General features: G+C 38.9%; 3 protein-coding genes across 11 annotated transcripts; 2 read left to right on the top strand and 1 right to left on the bottom strand.

Annotated features, from left to right (window-relative positions):
- The first annotated feature begins 1,776 nt into the window (after positions 1–1,776).
- LOC142092751 (fatty acid-binding protein, liver) lies at positions 1,777–4,638 on the top strand. Its single transcript, XM_075173150.1, has 4 exons — positions 1,777–1,888; positions 2,919–3,091; positions 3,372–3,461; positions 4,529–4,638. The coding sequence occupies exons 1-4, from the start codon at positions 1,822–1,824 to the stop codon at positions 4,577–4,579; spliced, it is 381 nt and encodes a 126-aa protein (XP_075029251.1). The 5' UTR covers positions 1,777–1,821; the 3' UTR covers positions 4,580–4,638.
- Positions 4,639–8,053: 3,415 nt separating this feature from the next.
- Positions 8,054–19,219, top strand: SRSF10 (serine and arginine rich splicing factor 10). 8 transcript variants are annotated; one of them, XM_075173383.1, is made up of 7 exons: positions 8,054–8,359; positions 10,454–10,560; positions 12,352–12,453; positions 14,104–14,266; positions 14,563–14,613; positions 14,785–14,886; positions 17,998–19,219. In XM_075173383.1, exons 1-7 carry the CDS (start codon positions 8,295–8,297, stop codon positions 18,014–18,016), a joined length of 609 nt encoding a protein of 202 aa, XP_075029484.1. In that variant the 5' UTR covers positions 8,054–8,294; the 3' UTR covers positions 18,017–19,219. The 8 variants fall into 8 exon arrangements, with proteins under 8 accessions (XP_075029484.1, XP_075029483.1, XP_075029486.1 ...); XM_075173382.1 differs by having other exon boundaries at positions 14,560–14,613; XM_075173386.1 differs by lacking the exon at positions 17,998–19,219 and adding an exon at positions 11,034–11,433 and having other exon boundaries at positions 8,071–8,359; positions 10,454–10,625; positions 12,332–12,453; positions 14,560–14,613; positions 14,785–17,991.
- PNRC2 (proline rich nuclear receptor coactivator 2) lies at positions 18,287–24,403 on the bottom strand. 2 transcript variants are annotated; one of them, XR_012677197.1, is made up of 4 exons: positions 24,214–24,403; positions 22,898–23,102; positions 19,600–22,129; positions 18,287–19,562 (listed from the first exon to the last, which is right to left on the bottom strand). XR_012677197.1 is itself a non-coding variant. In XM_075173387.1 (3 exons), exon 3 carries the CDS (start codon positions 22,109–22,111, stop codon positions 21,689–21,691), a length of 423 nt encoding a protein of 140 aa, XP_075029488.1. In that variant the 5' UTR covers positions 22,112–22,129; positions 22,898–23,102; positions 24,214–24,401; the 3' UTR covers positions 20,608–21,688. The 2 variants fall into 2 exon arrangements, 1 of the variants encoding a protein (XP_075029488.1); XM_075173387.1 differs by lacking the exon at positions 18,287–19,562 and having other exon boundaries at positions 20,608–22,129; positions 24,214–24,401.
- Between the last annotated feature and the right edge of the window lie 274 nt (positions 24,404–24,677).

The raw sequence follows: 24,677 nt of genomic DNA, 5'->3' as shown, positions 1-24,677 counted from the left end.
CAAGGCTTGGTCCTATAAGGTTCAGCTTCTACATATACACTGACACGCAGTAATACATTTACACAAAAGGATTGAGTAAACGTCTACAGAGGTGGACCCAGATCCTTCCATCCTACTGAACCTATATTCTTTGGAATTAAAGAGATTTTTAGGTTTATTAGTTGTGTTAGATTATTGTGGATGTAGAAGTGTGGCCTGCTCTGAAGCCACAGCTACAGTCCCAGCTTCTAATAGTAAAACTGTCAGTGAGAGATAAAAAAGTGATTGTACTTCTAATACAGCCATCCAGCTAAATGCATTTATTCAGCAAAATAGCATCTTACCTTGCTGCATAAACTGTATAAACTGTCCTCACAATATTTTTCCTGGTTACTTGAGGGACACTGCTGTTCCAGTGTCAATGTAAATGAGCACAGCAATCCTGTACAGGATTGCCAATCATTTGACCAAAGGCAGTTACGTTTCAGACATTACTTAAAATTAAATTAAATGTATATAATATATATTATTAAATTTAATAATATTAATAAGTGAGAGCTTAGCTAATTGTCTAGATTCTTCTTACAGTGAATGAAGAAAAGCAAGACATACTGATGGCATCATTAACATTACTCTATGGTAAAATAGACGAATCATGTCCTATGATAACTCCAATATAAACATGTACCTTTTAGAGCCATGTGTGTTACACGCCATACAAATACGGCCTTATTCATTATCAGTACCTCATCCTTGCTACTCAGGTATTATAATATGTAAATGTAATTACAAAATTGGCTCTCTGTGTGTAAATTTTCTTTAAAATTAGATACTGAAAAAAAGTCGTGAATTTGTAAGAAGTTCAGCACTGGTTTTCTATTTAAATAGAAGAATTACTGACTGATATGGGGTAATAAAAGTTAACTTAGAAAGGTCACCTACCCCTGGGATACAGGCTCTATTTGAATTAAGCAATATAATTGCAAGACACATAATATAATGAATGTCTTCCAAAATCAACAGTCATGCTTGCACAGACAGCAAGGAATATCACTCAATAACTATAATGATGAGGAATTCTTGGTGCAATTGGTGAGAAGAAAAATAATACATCCCATTTACTTCTTTCATTTCGGTCTCCAAGCAATGTTCCGTGTTTTATTTTACCTTTAATCTTCTACGTATGCAGTGAATATTAAAAAAAAAAAAACAAAAAAAACCCAGAATTTAATACAGATTTAGATACACGTTACTGACATCTACTGGATAAAGTCATAACTGACTGTCCCACTCCAACACGATTTTCCCTGTTCTCAAGAAATTGGATGCCCAAAATTCTGGAAGAAATAACTGTGGATTTTATTCCCACCATTTAAGGTCCAAGTGCCCATAGTAGAGAATATTGTGATAATTAGGAAGTTCCTGCTGTAAGACAGTAATTACCTCGCATCTATTGTAAATTATGCCATTTTATCTGAAGAATTCTATCCAAAACACAGAAAATGTATTAAACATAGAAGCTGGGAACAAAAGGAAAAATTAATCCATGCAACACTTTACAACAATTATGAATAATTAGCCGAGTTCAGTAACCCATGATAAAGATAACATCCCAAACCAGTTGGTCAAGGTAAGGCTTTCTACAAAGCAGAATGAACTAGAGGTTATGATCATTAAGAACAAATAAATGATTAATAATTGTTATTTCATGGTTAATAATTAGCCAGTCATCTCACAATTTGGGCTGGCCTTTCACTTTTCATAAATAGCATCCGAATGACCAGGGAAAGCCCTCACTTTCCTGCTAGCCTCACCGCCCTAAACTGCATTATAACATCCATAATGGCATTCAATGGAACCTGGCAGGTCTATGCTCAAGAGAACTATGAAGAGTTTCTGAAAGCTCTTGGTAAGTGTCTAGTTACTTTTGAAATAATTTGGATTGCAACACACACTTTGCATGACATCTTTTATTACTGTATTTCTATGTTTTTTTTCTTTTGTTTTATGACAAACTACGCCCTCCCAGCTAAGTCTGTTATGTCTAATTTGGAAACAAAAAGAAGCTGAAAATTGTACAGATCGATGTAGAAAGGTTACAGATAACCCCCAAATCCCTATCTTAACATAAGATGAGTCCCTCATGAAAGAAGAGGTATATCAGCAATCAACTTGTTTTGATTAACACATAACTTTATAAATCCATTTAACTAGAAACAAGTTGTCAATGACGTATACAGATTTCCAATGTGTATTAGTAGCGCAGGCACTTTCTACAGCACTAGCGATTAATACATGTTATACCTGTTTAGTAATCTCTAAGGAATAGACTTAGTATGTGCCCACATTAATAAAAATGCACTTAGCCTCTTGTCAATCTTGGCAAAACATTCACATTGGGGTTTTTAAATGTATATAAGAGATGTTCAGTAGAATAAAACTCAGTTACAGTTGAAAAGCCTAGTCCTATAGTATGATGCCTGAACCAATCCCTCTACTGCTAAAGATGACACTCTCAAATCATGCTAGAGACACACTGATAAGGTAGTTTGAGGTTACTTGCACTGTTGCAGCTCTGACTAGACAGATAACCCCCACCGCCAATCTCCCTGGGAAGAGGTGAGGGAAACAAAATAACACACACATGGTTTTCCTCATGAAGAAATGCCATCACATGGCAAGCTGTTACTGAAAGAAACAATACGTATTCTGACACAAGAGTAACAAACATAGTACCAAAATCTATACAGACTAGATGGAATGGAACAATATGCCCATAGGGAAATGAGGAATCCAAAAGAGGATTTGTCTTTTAACTTGGACATCACTTTCCATTATTGGTTTGTATCTTTTGCACCTTTATCAGAAAAAATAATTTGCTGTTTCATATCAATACACTACTTCATAACAGAAAAAGTCATTTTTTGCCTTTTTTACAGCATTGTCAGATGACCTTATCAAAGTCGCCAAAGATATTAAGCCTGTTGTTGAAATACAACAAAAAGGAGATGACTTCATTGTGACATCGAAAACACCCAAGCAATCTGTAACTAACTCATTTACGCTTGGAAAAGAGGCTGACATTACTACTATGGATGGCAGAAAGCTAAAGGTAATGTATTTCAGGAATGGATGCATCTCTCTATTCATCCTTATACTTCAGTTTCTGTGCATGAGTGAAACTTGTTTGTACCATTTCCATTAGCATACATTTCAACAAACAGAAATGTTTATTCTAAAACTCTTATTAAAATGCTGTGGTCTTCAGTTTAAATTAGCAGATGTGATTATGAAGCACCGGTATCATTTATTTCCTATTATGTAGTCCCCTACTTATTCTAATGAATTCCAAAATCTAAATTTTTTTGTAATTTTTAAATCTGCTTCAACAGTGTACTGTGAACATGGTAAACGGGAAGCTTGTGTGCAAATCAGAAAAATTCTCTCATGAGCAAGAAATTAAAGGAAGTGAAATGGTAGAGGTAAGTGTTAGAAAATAATGGCTTATTGAGAAAAATTCTGAAGAAAAAAATGTTCTATGTTGATCAGCTCTTAGTGTAGGCTCAAATCCTCACCCCAAAATTACTACATTACTTGCAGAATTCCTTACAGGTGCTTAGATCTGCAGATACAGAATTTTAGTATTTCAAAATAACCACAGTTAGTGGAAAATACTATTAGTATCCTTTATTATTCCTGTTTCTTATTAAAAGCAATTGCCTTAGATGACTCTCCTTTAAACATTGCTCATATATTTAATGCATCCTGCTCAACAAATCTTTTTATTAATTACTACCTTGGGGTCAATTCTAGGCACTGAAGTGTGAATGGCTTTAGCTCTGAGCGTGTTGCAGAAAGACACCTTATAAATTCCTCTAGAATACTAGAGCAGTGTTTCCACCCTTAGATTTATCCACAGCATTGGCTCTGAAAAGAAAGTAAAGGCTCAGTCAAACCTGAAAATTTACAATACACTTGTTCCACCTACAATTCTTCAAAGTTCTTTAATTAGTTCTAAATCGTTCAATACTGACAAAGAGCTTTTCTCTATAGAGTTAAGCTCTTTAGGCTTCTAAGAAGTGTCCACTTGGGTAAAGACTACTACAAGCATGACAGCTAACTACATTAAAGTTATATGTTTTGGACGTACAATTTCCTAAGATCATTTTGAGTATCTCAGACTACTTTTCTAACATTAAGTATGCAAAACACCAGGCAAAAGAACCCATTACTATTTGGGACAGTGGATTTCTATTACAGGAAGCAGATCCTTCTGGTAGCATCAACAATACTCTTAAAACAGGATGACAAAATGTAGTTGATGATGGCATTTATATTTAGATTTTCCATCTTCAGAACTGGTTCTGTAAAAAAATTTTCTTTGGTATGAATGTTATACACACATTTATAGGCAGGTACTGTAAATGTATTTTCTTGTGGAATAAGATGGATTTATACATGAATTACTGAAACTTCTAGCCACTTAGCTATAAATAGATTTCCTTAAAGTCTAAATGAAAAATAAGGTACGCATATTTGTCTTCTACAGACTATGACTTTTCGTGGAGTAACGCTTGTCAGAAGAAGCAAGAGAGTTTAAAGACAGATGACCACCTTTGTGATATCTCTACATACCTAAAATAAAGTGCAGTTTCCACACGGTGTGATCTTTGTTATCTGAAAAAATAATACAGAACATAATTACAATTTCTTCTCTCCTTTCACACATGCATCACATCCCATTATTATAAGACTGAGTACACTTACAGACCCGTTCTATACTCAAAGTGACAGAAGTCTGCCTGCCAGACAACCAAATCTGGACATTAGCAGGAACATTATGATTTATATAATAATCCTTGGGAGCAGACAAAAGCTGATGTAAATGGTTCTTGATTTCTTACATACTCAGTGAGCATATTCAGCTTTAATTCCTTTGTCTAATAAAGTATAGTCTTCTACTAAAACCCTTTCTCTATAATCTAGCCAGCAAAGAACAATTAGACATTTGTTTAGCTGATCTGCACCACGTGTCTGTAACAGGAATAGAAACAGCAATATTTTAAAAGCTATGAAGTATTTAACAGTCATAAACAATTACAGAGTAATAATGGGAATGACTGCTCTTAAACTGAAGTACACAAGAGTACAATTAAACAAAAATGAGGCACTACAAGAGCAAAGGGAATTAAACATTCTTCCAATTTGCAATGTACTCCCAATATGTGCTTGTCACAGTTCAAGTTTGTGAAGCTCAAGTAAACTAGACTGCTTACATTCAGATTGTGTGTCTCTACTGAAGTATAATGCATAGGACACATGCCTATAATCATTTCTCTGTTCACTGCTGATTAGATCCTACTATTATATTAACAGTCCTATTTCATACTTATTTAAGTCACAGCAGATTTGTTAGAATTGGTCTTGGATGTAAGACCTCCATGAAAAAAGTTGCTGGACTGATTATGCCATTTAAAATCCTCACGGGGACGTTTTATTCCAATTAAGAGTGCTAGGTCTACATCTTCCTATGCTAGGAGAAGAGCAGTTTGTGAGGGGGGAGGTTGTGTTTTAGTTAATAACACTTGCAACCTGATATAAGTAATCTGGGAAGTGTGTTCTTATTTTGTGATAAGGCTGTCCTCATGGGGAGTTTTATTGGCGTAACCGTGCAAGTATCATCGCGTTCATTTTGCTTCCCAGGCAGTTCTAATGTTAAGTACACTTTTGCAGACTAAATTAAATTCCATGTGAGTTACACATAAATAAGAGCAACAGAACAGAAATCAAGACACTAGTAAAACTCAGGGAGAAGGCTGCTTTAAAGCGTCCGTACTGCAAAAAGCCATATAAGAGCTTGAAACGCTTCTGTTTGGAAGTTGCTGGGTAACTGCTGCTAACTACACAATGAAACACTACAAAACAGAGCGTAGTTTTCCAACAGTAAATTCGAGAATACTGCAAGTCTTCAGTGACCAAATGCTGTATCAGGATACAAAATATGAGACACTTCAGGTTTATTTCTAAACTAACGCAGAGATGATTCATTACTCTGAACCCTACACTTTTAAAGCCTGTTACAAAACAACACTTATTTGCTTTGATACATTATGACATAAAATGGGAATGATGTTAAAGCAAAATGCGTATATATTTGTTTGCTCTTAAAAGAAACATGAAGGTCTTATTTTGGTTCAATAACTACTCAAATATTCCCAGTTTACTGGACATAATCTGCCTTGCAAACTCACTTCTTCCCTATTCAACCCCTTAACAAAGTTCTGCCTCAATACATGACAACTGGTATGCAAAGGCTGTTTAAGTTATAGATTGTAGATACTACATACCAAAACTACACTAATCCTATATAAAACTTAAACTGATGCTAAACCATTTTAATTAAAGCCCTAAAAATTCTTAAAAGAATACTTCATCTTACTTGCTTCACAATTGTGGTGATTTAGTATTTCCAACAACTGTGCCAATCTTTTCAATCCAATGGCAATATTCTTCTGTCCCAGGACATCTCAGATTTAGGTGAAATATTCAGTGCAGTTCCTTACGCGAAGCAGTCAAAACCTGAAGGTTTCTAATCAGATTGCAAACCTTGCCCCATTGCCCAAAGTAATTGGTCATTTCTGGATGACAAACTCTTACAGATTTGGATGATAGCACTGGATCCACTCTTCCACAAAACCAAGTGAATTTTTCTGCAAAGGACTTCATGGGAGTATTTATAATCTTATCTGGATCTTGTTCAAAACTGTTCATTTCCAATTCGAAAAGCTCTGAAAGGGTAATCCTGGCAGCAAGTATTTTTATCCATCACCAAACTCCACTCTGGTGATTCCATTTTTCAGAATGTCTACAGAAGGAGTTTTTTCTCCTTTGTGTCACGCACTCCCACCGTAATTTCAGTCTCTAATGTGCTTTCTTAGCTGGATTTTCATATTCTTTTGATGACTTGTGTAATCAGATCTGTGTACATATTGCACAAGGTAACAAACTCAACCTGCTGCTAGCATAGTTAGTACAGAATAATGTTAATTGTAAATATTAAATGCAGAAAACATTGTCAGAGACCCCCATCTCTTTTCCACAAAGTCCTGAACAGACCACTGAGCATACAACCACCATAATTTTCTTTTTTTCAGAAGAGCAGCATATATAGTTCACATACACCTCCTGTATCAGTGATCGAACTTCGTCTGTCATTCAAAACTTATAGAAATGTCAGGCAATTCTGAGTGTGAGATTGCCAGGATATAAACAGCAGTGTCCACCCACCAGAGTTTTCATTCATGTTCAGCCATTAAAAATAAAAAAGTGAAAATACACTAGCAACAGATATCAGGACTGCATCAACTCTTAAGTCTTTCTCTCCCATCTGCAGTTCGCTGAAAATCCCTCACACCGGTAAAGATGCAGACACATTGCTCTTTGGACCCATCAAATCACTTGGAACTGTTCAGTCACAGATCTGCCATTTATCTGCCTATATACCTGTTGGTGAGTCACACATTAAGGTGTTAAGAAATGATCTCTCTATCCGCCTGCTTTAGTGTTCTCATCACACAGATGGCTTTAATAAAAAAGCGCCGGTCCTTTGCAAATAGTCCTGCCCTACCACTGTCCGATGAAAACTCCTGGGGCACAACAACGCGTCGGTAACGGGGCCACGGAACAGTGATGCCTCGAGCCACGGGAAAAGGCCTCGCCCAGGGAGCCCTACAGCCCGACACCCTAATCCGCCCCTGCGTCAGTTTGTTGTGCTGGCCGACTGCACAGGAGTGAGCCATGGCGCCGAGAGGTGACTGCGTGAGGCAGGAGGCACGCTCTCTCCTCACAGCAGCGGCGCGGCCTCCATCTTGCTCACGCCAGGAGCGTAGCTCGCGCGCTTCTCCCTGTTTTCGGCGGGAAAAGCCAGCGGCCGCCGGGGCGGAGCAGGGCGCATGCGCGGGCGGCGCCGGAGGGCGGGAGGGGCACTCCCGCTCGGGTGGTGAGTGGCGGCGGGCGGGCGCGTTCTGCGCGTGCGCGCGTTCTCGGCGGGCCGAGGGCGCATGCGCAGTGAGGGCAGGGCCGGTTTTGGCGCCGGCAGTCTCTCCCCCCTTTTCCTCCCGTGTTTCCCTCCTCGCGCGGAGCTCTCGCCGGAAGCCCCGCGGGAAGTCTCGCGAGAGGCGGCGCGCGGGCGGCGGTGGCGCTGCGTGCAGCTCCGGAGGGTCGCCTCAGCCGCTCGGCTCCCCGCAGCGCCTGGGCCCTGCCGCTCGCTCGCTCCCTCCCCCGCGCCCCCCTCCCCTGCCGCCGCCGCTGCCGCCATGTCCCGCTACCTGCGCCCCCCCAACACCTCGCTCTTCGTGCGGAACGTGGCCGACGACACCCGGTGAGTGGGGGCGGGCGCCAGCGGGGCGCGGGGGCTGCGCAGGCTTTGGCGGGCTCGCTAGGCCGCGCGGGCGGCTGCCGCCGGAGGGGCGCGGGGACCCTCCCGGAGCGAGGGAAGGGAACGGGGAGAGGCCGGCCTGCTCCCTTCTTCTGCTCTACCTTTCTCCCTGCCTTGCTTTCCGCGCCCTTCTCCATTTTCCTCTCCTGCTCTATTTCCCTCGTCTCCACGAGGATCGGTTTCAAAACAACGTCCAGAAAGAACAAAGCTGGGCCGGAAGAAAGTCAAACTCTCGTACCCGCGTTTGAGTTTGTCCAGCGGGAGATCGAGGCGGGATTTGCATGCCCGCTTGAGGGGTAGCCGCCTGTGCCCCTTGGCAGTGCTCAGCAGCCGCTGGAGTTTTGAATGCTCTTTTGAAATACAGCGATTGTTACTAGAAGGGAGAAAACGGCGCCTTTGCTGTGGGTGTCCCCAAAATTCTTGGCGTAGTTGGTTCCGTTAGTTTGCTGCCAATTCGGGTGGAATGTTATTGCATTAATTGTTATGTATCGTGTCCTCTTACGACACTCACTATAGAGTCGGGGGGAGGGGGGGAACAATGCTTTTTCTCCATAATAATTTGTAGCAAAATTCCGTAAGGACTAAATATGTCCAGCAACTTAGTGAAATAACTTTTCATAGCTAAAAAGTGTGTATTGCACAGGTTCTTATTTATTGCTCGGATATTTTTAGTAAACTGTTAGATTTATCCATTTCTGTTTTGCAGTTTATCATGTCCCTTTTGTGTTTATTAGCTGTGAAACATTTATAGAGCATATTAGTATAGAACGCACATGTGAGTTAGAGCACTCTTATGTTGTTAATTATTGTAGAATTTGTATGGAAGTGCCTGTAAGGTCTAGTTGTGTAAAATGCAAGCATGAGTTTTCCAACTTGCCTGGGCAGCTTGCATCAAAGTTGTTCAGCAAATAACAGTACCATGGGCACGATGGAATGAATTAGGAACCTTATTGTGGTCAAAAGCGTAAATAGCTTCAAATTTTTTTTTTTTTAAGTGAATTTTCTTTCCTCTTCCTGGTAGTTTATATTATTGTAAGGTCAGGGAGGACTGTTATCTCCAAACTTTGTAAAATAATGTGGGTCTTATTGAGGCTTTCACCATAAGCTTGTGATTAGACGGTCCATTCTTCTTAGAGATGGTTTCATTGTGAGATCTTGATGTTGGTTGTCGTAGTTGCCTTCTGCCGTCATTGACTATATGCACTGCAGATTCTTTCCCAACCGATGAGAAAGAGAAATGGATAGTAGTAACTGTTCCATACCACATAAATATGGTATTACATCAGTCTTTCTCATACAGGTTATTGTCCTCAAATGGCACAAAAATACATGTAAAGAAGCTGATGTGATTAAGAAACCTCTCTGTTGAGGAGACAGTAGTTGTTCCAAGTATAGTTACAGATCTGTTCATCAGTTTTGTGCTCAGCTCTCTTAAAGCCACCTCTTTGGAAAAGCTATCCTAAGGGCATGAATGGTTGCTCACTCAAGTTTTGTTCTATTTGATGTGGTTGTAAGTATTGATTATTCTATGGAAATGAGTTTGTGTGACTGGTTTATTCTCGTACTGTTTATTTGGATCTTACAGTTGATGTTTGCATGTTGCAAAATCATTGTCAAGAGTTACATGAGGTACTTGAATAACAATAATTCTTAGATGCTTCTTTTCAATTTCTGCCAACCTTTGCTAGTACACCCTGCATTGAATTCACTAATATGTGTCACTTCTCAGTTTACGCTTCTGTTGTAGAGTTATGCTGAACACTGGTTTCAAAATGCCAGGGTATATCTTAAGCATCCTGAGTTTTGAGTGTTTCAGAAAAGCCTAGTGTGTTGCTTAACAATGAACTGCTCAAGCACTTTTTTCCCTAAAAACGTTTTGCTACATTCATCCTCTACCAACTGCTTCCAAAAAGATGGGCGGTCGTATTGATTGTAGATTTAAAAAAAAAATTTAATTATTATTATTTTTTAATTTGGTGGATGTTTTGTAACACCTTAAATAGTGAAACAACATATAAGATATTTGTGATATTCTAGGTCTGAAGACTTGCGCCGTGAATTTGGTCGTTACGGGCCTATAGTTGATGTATACGTTCCACTTGACTTCTACACTCGTCGTCCCAGAGGATTTGCTTATGTTCAATATCCTTTCTTCAGATGGCTGATTAGTGAGGGGTGTTGAAGTTTGAAATTCAAGTTTGTGTAAGAGGTAACAAATCTAAATGAAAAAGCAGTTTACTTTTGTGTTGTATCTAATAAGTGTCTTACTTATATTGTGGTGTTTCATTATTTTTGAAGATTAACTTCTCTCAGTTGTTCTTTGCCTTTTTGCAAAACTTAAATCAAGTCCAGTAATATAAAAGCTTGCTTATGTCACAGAAATTAATACTATATGATTTAAATGAAAATTTATCACGGACTCAAAATTGTCTAGCACGTTTTTATTATCACTGGTATGTAAGTAAACTTGTGCTTAGCAAACTGTGGCTGGTATTCATTGTTAATTTAACAAATGGAAACTGGAATCACTTGATCAAAATCAGATTGTATGAAAAATGAGGTGAACTTCTTTCTTTAATATTGTCCCCTAATTTACTGTCCTCTGTTGTTGCCTCAGAATGTAAAGCTGTACAGTAATGGCGACCCCAAAGAGAAAGCATGAAAGAACCTTTAGAGTAGAGTTCAACAATTAAGGCAAGTAGACAAGCCAAAGACCTCTTAAGGATCAGGCTTGAAGAGAAGGGAGAGTTTGGGAAAAGAAAAAATAAAGAAAAGCTGGAAGAAGGACAAGCCATAATGGGAGACAAAGCTTCGCTTTATCTACAAAAGGGGGAAAAGGTTGTTTTTCAAAGTAAAAGATAAAGCCATCTGTCATTTTTGGCCAAGCATCTCATGACAAGTCCTTCTGACAAGCACTTAAAGAGTTAAAGGTCAAGATGAAGTTGAATGGTGGCCAAGATTAAAGGAGTCATACCTGATGTATCCTACAGAATAACAGTTTTTCTTCTGTTTGTCATGTAAGCAGTAATTTGATGAATGATTCTGGTTTAGTCCATTGACAAAACCTGTAATATTTCTCTCGTGAGTGCTATTGTAACTGTGGTCTTGAATGAAAGTGCATTCGTCCTTGGTTTATCAAGATATATACCTACAACATGATAGTTTAGTTTCTGCATAGATGATGCTGATGATGATCTGAGTTGCTACAAGGAGAAAGGCAATTCGTTCTTTCAGGACACATAGCTGGAAGAAGGCATGTGAATCACAGTAGTGGTCAATCTTGCAGATTAAAATTAGTAATGTCTGTGTTACTGAGCATTTGACCTGCCTGATAGTGTAGGGGTTTTAGTGTATGCTTTTATCTCAGACTGTTGAAGGTCTGTATACATATCCATGGCATTACATAATTTAAACTTAAAATCAGTTGGTGAAAAAAAGGAAAGCTTTATCCCAATTCTAAAATTAATAGACACGTGTTAATTTTTGCTGTTGATATGCCTAACATAATTTAAGAACTAGGGTTTAATTTTAGTAAAGTCAATGTAGTGGAGAGAACTGAATGACCATTAACAAATGTATTTTGAAAAGGATACCGTTTTTTTTTCCTTGCATAAGTACAAGTGGGAGAAGAAAAAAGTTAGAGTATCGCATAGCAACTGCTTGCTGATGGATAAGTTCATGGTCATATGATGAGATTTTAATTTTATTATAGGAGTTCTCAGATAGCTGGTGGTTAATTAAAAAAAAAAAATTTACTAGTGTGTACTGTAGCATGACCAAAAGAACTTTAAAAAAAAACCAAAAAAAAACCCCAAAACACAAAACAAACAAACAAAAAACCTGTAAAATTGGAAAATAACTGATTTCTTTTTTTAATTTTAAATACCAAATCTGTAAACTACTCAAATTCCCAAGTACCTTAACACTCACCACATTTGAAGATGTCCGTGATGCAGAAGATGCTCTCCATAATTTGGATCGAAAGTGGATTTGTGGTCGGCAAATAGAAATCCAGTTTGCACAGGGGGATCGGAAGAGTAAGTGCCTTGCGTGTATTTCATCAGACTATGATTTTAGCCTTAATGTTTACTGTCAGGCAACATTACATGTGTTATTAATTGTTGTGATATGTTCTTACTTGTATGTAAATAGCATGTGGATGTTTTGCTTTTTATCCAGTAACTATTAATGACTCATTTTAATTAAAAACAGATAACTAAGTATAATGGTCACTTACCACAACCTGATTCTTGCTGCTAGCTGAAAATTCTTAAGAGCTTTTTGTGCAGCTTTATGTGTTACTGCAAAGAAAGCTAGACTGTTGAAAATTCTCCCTATCAAAATGAGTAGCCCAGTTTTAATGTATTGCAATGTTTATATTGTGCTGAAGCATATTAGTGATTCTGTGTTGACATTTCCCAATGCAGTCCAATTTCCAGGATTGAGGTAATGTCTTCATTTTCATTTGGCTTCAGCAAAAAATAAATTTCAAGGTATCTCAATTCAACATGGAACAGAAGTCTTATTTTCTGAACAGATAATTGTAAAGAGAACTTACATCTTTTCCATCTGTTATTCGTATACATATTCTTAATATATAGATAGATACAGATACTATATAAAAATAAAACATGCTGTTGGTAAACCTAACACATACTTGTTGACCTAAAACAGGACTATAATACTCATGTGCGGCTTGGGAATAAAAGCGCCTTAAAGATCTTTCAGTTAAAGCTATCAAAGAAACAACCTAACTGTCCAGCTTTCCCTCAAATGCTCATATTTAACTTTTATTGAAGTCAATGGAAATTATACGCTCTGAAGGACAAGCTTGTGTCCTGTATATAAACATTGGGATTTCTTCTAAGTTTCTGAAAAAAATTAACTAAATCTGCCTTACTGTTGTAAACAGCAGCACTTAAAACATACGAATTGTAGCTGTTTAGTACAGACAGTGTTCATTACAGCATGATATGTTTAAAATACTTTGAGCATGGTCTTTGGATTTGAATGAGAATGGGATTTAATATAGAGGAAAGATAGCTACATTGCTTAGAGAAAATACAACAGAAGGCGAATAAATTCATTCATTCTTCTTAATGATTTTAATAACTAAGCTACAGAGTGAATGTGCATTGTTGTACCGGCGGGGGGTTATTTTTAGAATCAAACTTCTCTTTGTGTGGCATCCATTGCTGCTTCTGTATAAGCTGTCTTAATCATTAAAGAAGAGTGTGGATCAGGTGTAATGCGTGGTGCTGTGTAGTCAAGAAAATGGATGTTTAATTAATTCCCTGTTAGCTTTCACTTTTGGGGTAAATTCAGGATTGTTAGAATATTTCAGTTACGGGATTGGCCTGTCATAGCAGTTTCCAGGTGGCCTGAAATCACCTTAGCCGGTTTTGTGGGGGGTTAGTCCTTTCTTACTGGTTTTTGGGTTTGTTTTGTTTTTTTTCTCCTAGATTTATAATGCCTACAAGGCTGCATTAATTTTTGTCCAGTGGTTAAAGCAGCAAAAAGAAAATGGCTTACAGCAATCTCTCATCTGTCCTTTCCATAAACATGTCTGCTAGAATCATGAATTAGGCTTTCTGCTAAATACCAAATATATGGATTAGTAGTGTCACTAAAGGGAAAGTAGGGCATCTTTTTTAACTTAAAATGTTAAACATTGCTATTTTTTACAGCACCAAATCAAATGAAAGCCAAGGAAGGGAGAAACCTATACAGTTCTTCTCGTTACGATGACTATGACAGATATAGGAGATCTAGAAGTCGGAGTTACGAAAGGAGACGGTCTAGAAGTCGTTCTTTTGATTACAGCTATAGAAGATCGTATAGTCCCAGAAAGTAAGTGTAGTGTGTGTTTGGCTTCAACTGCACAGCAGTCTGTGGAGGAGAAACACCACATTGACTATTTAATTGTTAAAATTTTGAATAATCTTTTTCTATACTCACTTTGTAATTGTGGGAGTTACGTATCTTGCATGTTACGTCAAATCAGAAATATTGAATGAAGTGATTCTGTGCTTCATTGAAGAATAACTAAAAGCAAATGCACAGCTTGAAAAATAATTTATTAAGCATTTGTATACATACATAGGTATTTGTCACCGTTTACTTTTTCTGATGTACCTTTTTAGCAGTAGACCTACTGGAAGACCTCGTCGTAGCAGAAGCCATTCGGACAATGATAGGTAAAATACTTTTTACACCCTTTAATTGAAAAGTAGATCACTGTATTCCTTTAACTATAGGTTTAAAAAAAAGTTTCTCCTGCAAAAAACGGTAAACAATTTTTTATGTACTAGATGTCTAAGAATAGTGTTTTTACATTCAAATCTCCTCTCTCCCCTTTATTCTGATAGGTTCAAACACCGCAATCGATCTTTTTCAAGATCTAAGTCCAATTCAAGATCACGATCCAAGTCACAGCCCAAGAAAGAAATGAAGGCTAAATCACGGTCTAGGTCTGCATCTCACACCAAATCTAGAGGCACCTCTAAAACAGATTCTAAAACACACTATAAGGCCAGCTCAAGATATGAAAAGGAGTCGAGAAAAAAAGAACCAGCTAGATCCAAATCACAGTCAAGATCACATTCTAGATCTAGGTCAAAATCCAGATCAAGGTCATGGACTAGTCCCAAGTCCAGTGGCCACTAACAGTGTATCCATGTTGGTTTTAGGCATGTAAGATTCATTTACACACAGTTCAGTTTACTTAAATTATCAGGAATACGATGTTGCAACAGTGCTAAAAAATATTTTCTTTGTCAGTTTTCCCTGTAGCCGACAATGGTTAAAATTAAAACAGTGTTGAGAAGCCACTGAGAGAGAGCGAGAAAGAGAGAGAGAGAGAATGTCCACTTGGTTAAATGTCATGGGCAGCTACTGATTTGGTTGTGGTGTCTCTATGTATATTTTTGTAAAGATTTGCATTTTTAATGCTTAGATATTGGTGATGACTTGATTGATCGTAACTTGCAACATTGTCCTATTAAAAATGTCATTCCCGTAGAGAAATTGGTACCAGTTTGTGCTGAACAGTTAAACCAACTGTTTAACTTGTTCTTTAATGCTAAACTTTGTGATAAAACAGAAAACTGGACAGCTGTAGTGCAACACTGACTGCTGTGAAATGCAGACTGGCAATTTTTTGTTTCCATTGTTCAAAGGCAGGTTTCTGTGTTCTCCATGCCCACTGACACAAGTAGGTTGGTAAATGGAGCTCTATGGAGAGATGTTTTTGAGATTTCTCTTTAACCCTGCCATCTGGAGAGATGGTACTAACAATGCATGTACTACATGGGGAGAGAGTTGGTCTTGGAAGCTCGTTCAGGGATCGTGCAGTGTCGTGATTTGTCAGGATAGAGGCTTCACTGCTTTTGCCCTGGCTGCTAGTACTAAATGTGTGAGGGAAAAAACACCTTGAAATGGAAAATTAAATTCAGATTTCAGCAAATGGCAGAGCAACTAAATATTAGGTTGTGTGTACATTTTCTGCAGTTTTTGTATCTATTCTAAATTTTAGTGAGCAGTTAACCATAAAATTGCTTAGTTTTCCTGCTGTTAGATACAAGTAGATTGTTTCGAGTTGTGTGTGTACAGTATATAAGAACTAAACTTTTCTGCCAATGACTCCTGTGGTTAGTTGGTGTATTCATAGGTATAAAACTGTAGCCATCTCTCTTCCTGAGTAACAAAGGCTTGCTTTTACACATCAAAAAGTATTTGGTCAAGCAAGTCTGAATCACTTCTTCCTCAGAATGGATAGTGGTTTGGTTACAAGATTTCATTTTACTTAAGAACAAATGTTTGAAGTTGGGTATGAACAAGAGCTGCATCTCTAGCTATTTAGTTTATCACTAATACAGTATATTTAGTAAATTGAATGTGAAAAATAACAAAACCAGTGTGTAATCTTACCAGTATTTCTCTAGAAGGCAAGATACTTTGTTATGAAAATGGCTTTTGGCATTGTTTTTTTCTATTTACCTTCAAAAGCCAGCATCAAACACTTAGTGTTCCTTGCTGTCTTATGTAGTAGCATATAAAGACATTGATTTCAAAAAGTTCCTTTTTAGAGAAATGTTTTAGGTTTGGGTTTTAGTGTTTTCAGCAGGGCCTTTGAAGAAATGCAGATGGCTTTTAAATATTGGCAGTGGAACGTGCTTAGGGGGTTGGTTCTAGAATCTTTGTACATTTGATAGTATTTCTAACTTTTTCTTTACTGTTTGCAGTTAATGTTCATGTTCTGCTATGCAATCATTTATATGCACGTTCCTTTAATTTTGTAGACTTTCCTGGATGTATAGTTTAAAAACAGCAAAAAGTCTATTTAAAACTGTAGCAGTAGCGTGCAGCTCTAGCAGAGGAAAGTTGTGGGATTAAACTTTGTATTTCCTTTCTTATAGAGGCTTCTAAAAAGGTATTTTTATATGTTCTTTTTAACAAATATTGTGTACTACCTTTAAAACATCAATGTTTTGATCAAAATAACTAAAGACCCAGCTTATTTTCTGCTTGCTGTAAATTTAGCAACATGCTGTAATAAAAAAATGAAGGAAATACTGATCCACTGGAATTATTGTAGCTTTAGAATTTGACTCCAGAGCATGGTTAGGACTAGAGCTATGCATCCCTTATGGAGTAAAATCCTTACTATGGTATTTCAGTAAAGTCAGGAATTTATCATTTAATGTCTGAATAATTATCATTTTGTATTTTTAAAGGGGTACTAGACAAAATAAGAATGATAAGCATATGTTTTAGTCTAATATATTGAAATTTCTTTTCCGTTAACTTTCATTATTGCTGGATGGACTTCCCTATGGTTATAATTCAGATCTTATTAGCCAGGTTATAAACTATTTAAAATCAGCAATTGAAGATTCCTATAGAACCAAATTTCTAGTATCACCTTATCGATTTATATTTGCCGTATCAAAAATTTCACCAGCAGTGGTTCTCTAGAAGGTGGTAAAACTTTGCTGATGACATTTAAAATTTGAGCTGCCTCCTGGCACTTGTGGTATTTACAACTGGTTCTTCTTATGCCACTGAATGAAAACAACTCTGAAAAGCACTTAATTGCTTTGATAAACCCACTCTTACACTTCATAAGTTAGGCTGTGATTATCTTGTAGCTGTCCATAAAAATGGCTTGTAACAGCAGAGAACCCCACCCTTTTTCAGCTTGCTTAAATGAATATAGTCTTCAATCCTGCTTAAAAGCGGTCCACCTGACTGTGTCGTGGGAAAGTGTGGTTATGTTTTTGTCAGCAGCCTGCAAGGGATTGCTGTAATTGATGTTCACGTTAGTCCAGCCAGAATTACAGCTGGATGGGTGGGGAGGAGGGAGGAGAACATCTTTGTGTCCAGGCTGAGGTTCTACTTTGAGACTGACTTTGAGAGTAACAGTAACTATACCTTAACTATTTTGTCAGCATGTCCTTATATTGTGTGCCTCAACATTTATGTATAGCACAGTTTAATTTTTTTTTTGTTTTGAAAATCCAGTTCATTGCAAGTATAATGTAGTATCTGACAGTTCTGATGGTTCTTTCTTTCTCTCCCAGAGGTAGGACTAAACTTTGACTTGACTTGTGTATATGAACAAGCCAGAAAAGCCGAACACAAACCCACGATGTTTCAAGAGTGCATGAATAAAGATGTTGTCCTAGTTCTTGCTCCCATGGAAAAATTGTGAAGAAGCTGTTCTGTGGGCCTTTCAGTTGGGGACGAGTTAGCAGGATGTGGCCAAAAGGCAGGGAATGTTTACGCATTCATGCAAGTCAAGCCACAGCCCATCTAGATAACATCTCCCTTCCTTGATGCAGGTGTCCTAGTCCTGCTCTAAAAAAAGCAGTAGCCTGTCTTGTGCAAGCTACCTGCAGGTTATGCACAGCTGGAATGCAAGAACATACAAAAGGCTACAAAAGATCATGTATAGGCATCTTTCTTTTGGAGTCTCAAGAACGGTGGGAATTATGTTTTTCTGTGGTAAACTAGATTTTGTCATTCCTGCAAAATTTGTAGAATTGAAGTAGTATGTAAAAATTCTGCTGAAAATAATGGCTGTGCTCCAAAATATCTGCAGCGTATTGATTTATCTCAGCAGTAATAGAAGGCTCTATTGGAACTTCTTTTTCACCAAAAGTCCATGCACCCAACCGATAATTAAAAATCTTAAATTTAGTGGTTAAGTAGCTGGGTGTTTAAATTAGGGACTATAATAGACTGGTCTCTGAAAGCTAAATGTTATCCTTTCTATGTCTTTTAAAGATGTTTAAATGTACAGTATAATGGCTTTATTCAAAGTGGAAATTTTCAATTTAAATGTTATTTTGAGCTCTCTTCTTGGAAAGAGCTTTTTTTTCTCCTTACTGTTTAGTCTGGGGTAACAGCGTGAAATATGTTCAGAGAAGGGCAATTGGATTGATATACATCGCAGCACTGCTACTTGATTTTTTGGCAGGGATGTTGCAGATTAACATTTTGAAGTACAAAGGGATAAATTTACACATTTTTAGGACATAATCACCCATTAATAATTGCTGGTTTTCTCCATTTATCTTGTAACTTGCTTAAAAAGTCTGTAGTCCATTGCTATAATATTTGTCTAAAGATGCTCTTACTGATGAGACTATTATAGGAAGGGAAGACTATGTACCCTGTAGTGTGTTTGATCAAAAGATGCTAATGTTTTATTCATACACATCCTTTCTTCTTGAGTTTTGTGTTCCATCTGTGCAAATAACCCTGTGAATTGGGAATAAAATGTACAAGTTTTGACTATAACTTGAGAGCACCTTCTGACTTAATTAATACAGCCGTAGTCTGTTGGAGATCGACCACCAAGCACTGCCATACCCGAGGAAGCTCCCTCTAGCCCTGAGCACTCAGCCAGCGACCCATCCTCAGAGGTAGCGGAGAGCGCGATCACAACTGTACTGGGCTAAGCTTAAGCTGCATCTACTCAGACTAGCTTGTCTCACTTAGTCTAGCTTTCCTGGGCAGAGCCTGACAGCCCTTTAGCAGGCTTTGTTTTGCTTTTGTGAGTAATGTGACTGTTTGTTAGTTTTCAAGCCCTGTGTTCACAAATCACTGGTGAGGCATGAATGAGGGCTGTAGCTGAAGAAACCTCCTTCGTTGCGAAGGGATGCTCGGCCTGAAGAGACACACAGAACTCGTGCCTGGGGTTCTCAGGTTGCCGAGTCTTACCAGATAAAGATAATTGTAAAGAGGTTCTTGCTAGTTAAGGATATGAAAGGGAGCATTCAAATACATTAATCAGTATGCCAAAGCGTCAGAGGTCCTTGAGCTGCCAAAATGATGTAATCCCACTTTTCCACTACCATCTTAAAATAAATAGATCCTTGTAGGGGGTGAAAAGTTTAGTTTATTTAAATTTTTGTTGTTTCCAATTTGTACATATGCCATTAGTAATTGACAATTTGAAGTCAAGTCTACACAATTGTAACTGGGATACAGCTCGTTCACTGGTAAAGGTCCAGGTCACAAAGACATAAGTTTAAAGACTGCCAATTCCATCTTATTTGGAGCAATAGAGTTGTAAACATTCAACCAGCTGCCACTGCATTTTGAATGTACGGAAAGACATCCCAAAGAACATTTCACAATCTGCAAAACTCCCTTTCAAGTTAAAGCACTTTTTTAGTAATTACTGTATTTTTAAATAACCTTGGATTCTGTTACCACAGTTCAGTTGTTTCTATTACAGGATCAACTGAATTGTGACAGCACTGAAAGCTGCACGCTGGCAACTGTCCCTCTCCCCATTCTGACAATGACACATTTTAGCCAATATTGGGACAAAATAACATTGTAGCATTGGTGCATTTTAGAAACAGAAACAGTTATACTTCAATTTCATCAAGCACCCAATCTCAGCCATTTGCATTGCTTATGAAACAACCCATTTGATTTTGAACACTTACTGTTTTTTTCATCATTTAATAAGCACCTCTCCTATACATTCAGAACTTGAGTATCTTAAACTTGAGCAGCTTTTTTTTTTGGTTTTTTTTTATTTTATTAAAAAATTCTAAATAAGCCTCTTTTGCACTGAATTTACTTTAAAAATGAGCTCACAACCAAGTAAAACGTGCATATTCACTGTATGTTAAGTGCAAGGGCACAGCCACAAATGTCCTTTTTTTTTAAAAAAACAAAATATCTTTTTTAAAATCAGGCCATGTACTCAACATGGTCATCTTACATTCAGCAGTTTTGTACTAAAAATAACTTCTGTGCAGGAAAGCCCAGCGTAAATTTACATATGCTACAAAGTTTTACATTTATTTACATGGCTCTGTCTTCCCTATGAAAACATTTTAATACCTGCCACAAGCTACTGTAACTTAAAACAATTATTACAGGGTAATGGATTTAAGACCAGTCTAAGTAACTACTCCATCTTTCTCACAACTTTAAAAACCAATACAAAAATTATTTTAGAACTCAGCAGTGCAATCGGAACATGAAGGATTTTTTTAGCATTTTTTGGCAGTCATCTGGCAATGCAGTGTCACCAGTTGGCACAGTCTGACTCGCTGAGATTCCAATGAAGTATTGCTAGAGCTGAAGAGAGATAATTACAGAATTGCCTGATGCGTTCGTCCATCCTTTCAAGAACACACACCAATGTTTCCTAGATCTGAGTTTTAGTCACAGGCTTGACATGCTTGTCCACCAATTCAAGCGTGCCAAATAAAGCTCACCAGTATAAACGAGAACAATCTGGGTTTTACCTAGTGCCTAGGTGGAGGCCTCCTCTGCTCAGCAAATCTGCTCTGCGGAGTTTTTATTTAACTAGCAAATTTTACACAAGTTTGAAAAGCAGCAAAGTACCTGACTAAAGCTTTCAGTGCATTTTTTTTCCAGTCAATGCTGCATTAAGTTAGGTAAAAGCTGGTTTTCTAACACCATACCAAAAAGTAGTCACAATTCCAATTTTGGGAGACAGTCCCATTTACTCTTACAATAAATACAATAAATGGTGACTGTTCAGGATTTGATTAGATTATAGAGAAGAATACCTATTTCACAGTGAAGTGAACACAGCACACAACTTTTGAGGTAAAACATTAGGGGAATGTAAGCTTCCATCCCCTCTTCCAAGTGACTAACTACATGCAGCAAGAACATCTAGTTCTGTACATCTGTGCATCTGGAGTTAGGAATAACAATTCTCAAATTTGAAACCCTGTAAATTTAAATAACTTTAAAAATATGAAAAGTTACATCTCAAGCCTGGACTTTAAGTAATGTTTTAAGCTGAAATGTCATTATTTCTTTATCAGAAGGTTTAAAAGAAACAGGTACCCAATGGCTTGGTGGCTTAGGAAGAACACTTGGTGAGGGTGGCTCACTAAATTTTGCTCCAGCATAGTTCTGATTGGTTTGAGGTGTGAAAAACAGGTTGTGATTTGATAAAGTAGGACTCCAATTTTGATTATTGGGGAAATGAACATTGTTCTTTCCCCCTTTTTGCATGGCCTGCCATGCAGCAGATGATGAGTTGCATCCATGTCCTCTTTCTTTCTTCATATAGGTCTTCATCTGCGAATTCTGGTCTTTATTCTTCTGCCTGTTTTTAAGTTGTTGATGGTTCTTGGTGATATTTCTAGATTGGGGAACTGGAATGTTGAATCTTTCTCCACCACCCATCTTCAACTTAAATGTCACCTGTAAAAACAGGGGGAAAAGTCGGTGGAGTTTGCATTACGACTTTTTTTTTAAAACAGAAAATATTTCAGAGAATTTTTAGATTCTAAGCAAGAGGACTGAAATCAATCTAACCAAAACTTCTATCAACTGGAAGTAGCGGGTTTTCTCCTTTACTGGACACCACTTCAATAATACCGAAGAACTTAGCTGACACACTCATGAGAACTGAATTATAATGCAGCATATCTTCCGAGTGGGAGATTACTGACTCAACAGTGGCTTAACAATTCTGCTGCTGATGGCTGACCAGCACGTCATATACCAAACCATCCTTCAGGAACTGCACCCCAATCCCCTTATCAATAGTCACAGCTTTGTCTACCTAGTTACGAAAACGCTGGTCCTCCAGACAGCCCAACTACTAAACACACCACTTCTTTTCTCCTCAGCAAAAGGTGTTACTGGAAGAATGTGAAAGACATGTTGCTTGCAAAATATGGTGCCAAATTTAAGGTGTTAGTATTTAATCCTGAAGACATTTAAACTAAGCTTGTTACACCTAAAGATCTGGGCAAAGTTTGCACTGATAAAGCCACTCCCCCAGTCTTTCTGGTAAGTCCAAGAATTACTCTGATAAACCCAAAGTGAACTGAAAACAACCTCAGATGGAAAGCAGCCATTTGTAATTGAACTTCCAAAGCAGACAGCCAGATACTATCACAAGGTACTTGGCACCTTCATGCTGACTCTCCTACAGTATACTATTCCTCTCCCACCCCCATTTACCTTTCAGTTGTCTTCTCAGATTCCACACTCTCCAACTCTTGCCCCCTTTCTTGCTTCCAAGCCTGAAAGAGTAGGTGCTGCCTTTTGCTGGACTCCTTCCTTTGGCTAGGAATAGAAGTTTTCATGGGCTGATCTGCTGTATTCAGCCAGGTAGCCGAGCCCAACATCGGATTCTCGGCACAGAAGCTCCAAGGGAGAAGTCCCACTGCATAAATGAGAATGAAGTTTGAATTCAGGTTAAGGAAATTGTCTCCCTTTCAAATTGGGGGGGGGGGGGAGGGGGGAAGCTGAAATAATTCAGAGAATTCATAAAGTCAGTTGTGTCTCTTATTTGTTAAAGATGACAATATACCTCAAACTTAAAAAAAAAAGCCAAAACAACAACAACAAAAAAACAAAAGACAAGGCAATATCTATCTTACTCTACTTATATAAACTTCACCATCATATTTAGCATTTCACAGAGAATAGCGTCTCTGTATCTTAAGTATTTTAATAGGCAAGCAAGAACCTTATCTTTTTTTTTTTAATAGGGAAAAAAAGTCATATACAATGGAAAATACTTTGGGATGAACTCTTAGGGAACTAGTGCTTCAATGCATCCCTCTTGAGCACAAAGAAACCCTGAAAACTATCCCTTGAGAACTCACCCGCCTAACTCTGTGGGACCAGAACAGGAAAGCACCGCCCAGCATTACTGCCCACAGAAACTGACCCCGAGTGTCCCAACACTTCCCACGAAACCAATCGCACCCCAAACCCTCCTCCAGCCATTACAACAGAGCTCCACTTCTGTTTTTTTTTTCACCTTCGTTAGCAAAGTAATTCCTTATTAATTCTTAAAATAATTCCCTGTTTAGCCCATGGCTCATCCTCTCCTGAAATATTTTTGAGGATTTTAATCTTAAGGCACTCCAATCTGTTCAGCTCCCTCTAGTCGATGTGTCACTCTTCAGAGCCATCAGCACCCCCAGCCCACCTCTCCACAAAAACTCCAGGAAGAGCCACCTATCTTCATGTACAGCTTTCGCCTTGTGACTAAAACTAAAGGCCGAGGTAACGTTATTAGCACAAACCAAGCAGCTGTCTGCTCCCACCGGAGCGGCCCTCACAGCCTCGGCGCTTGCCAGAGCTCCGTCTGTTCGTCTCCAAACTTTCTCTCTTCTTCTGTTGGCTACACCCCCCGGTCCCTCGTACCGCCTAACCCCGCGGGGAGCCGGGAACCCCCGTCCCCGCTTCCCCAACAATGGAGCAGCCCAGCGAGCACAACATGGCGGCGACAGCGCCCGGCCCTTCCCGCACCGCTCCTCCCTTACCGACTTCTGTCCGTCTCGGTCGCCCACAAGCACAGACACACACACGCGGGCCTTTAGGAACCGACCCCGCTGCTCCTCCGCCGTCACTTTCCGACACCCCCCCTCCCCCCGCAAACTGCTCCACCGACTCCTGCCGCTGCCCCTCTATCTCCCACACAAAATGGCGGCCGCTTCCCTACGCCGTATAACACCCTCACCCTCCTCCCCCCTCCCCAGACCACCCTGCTCCAGCCAATAGGAGCGCGCTGCCTGCTCCCTCCGCCAATGCGAGCCAAGCCCCGCCTGTTGCCGGGAGGGGACGGGGCAGACTGGCCGCCGCGGGCGGGCGGGGCCGCCGTTTGAATCTCCTCAGCGCAGGGCAGCTCGGGAGCGCGGCCGCCCCGGGGCCGCGGCCCTTTGTCCCGGGGCCGGCCCCTCCACCGGACAGCGTCCGCGGCACCGCCCGAGGGTCCCCTGGCTGCGCT

This window comes from Calonectris borealis, chromosome 25 (genome assembly GCF_964195595.1).
Source record: "Calonectris borealis chromosome 25, bCalBor7.hap1.2, whole genome shotgun sequence".
NCBI lineage: Eukaryota > Metazoa > Chordata > Aves > Procellariiformes > Procellariidae > Calonectris > Calonectris borealis.
The sequence above is the reverse complement of the archived record's forward strand: the minus strand, read 5'-3'. Positions and strand labels throughout refer to the sequence as shown.

Bases quoted from the DNA above. Each gene is read 5' to 3' on its own strand.
- LOC142092751 (XM_075173150.1), top strand. From the start codon at position 1,822: ATGGCATTCAATGGAACCTGGCAGGTCTATGCTCAAGAGAACTATGAA. The intron at 1,889-2,918 runs GTAAGTGTCTAG...CCTTTTTTACAG, and splicing joins AGAGTTTCTGAAAGCTCTTG to CATTGTCAGATGACCTTATC. The intron at 3,092-3,371 runs GTAATGTATTTC...CTGCTTCAACAG, and splicing joins TGGATGGCAGAAAGCTAAAG to TGTACTGTGAACATGGTAAA.
- SRSF10 (XM_075173378.1), top strand. From the start codon at position 8,295: ATGTCCCGCTACCTGCGCCCCCCCAACACCTCGCTCTTCGTGCGGAAC. The intron at 10,561-12,351 runs ATCCTTTCTTCA...CACTCACCACAT, and splicing joins AGGATTTGCTTATGTTCAAT to TTGAAGATGTCCGTGATGCA. The intron at 14,267-14,559 runs GTAAGTGTAGTG...GTACCTTTTTAG, and splicing joins AGATCGTATAGTCCCAGAAA to CAGTAGACCTACTGGAAGAC.
- PNRC2 (XM_075173387.1), bottom strand. From the start codon at position 22,111: ATGGGTGGTGGAGAAAGATTCAACATTCCAGTTCCCCAATCTAGAAAT.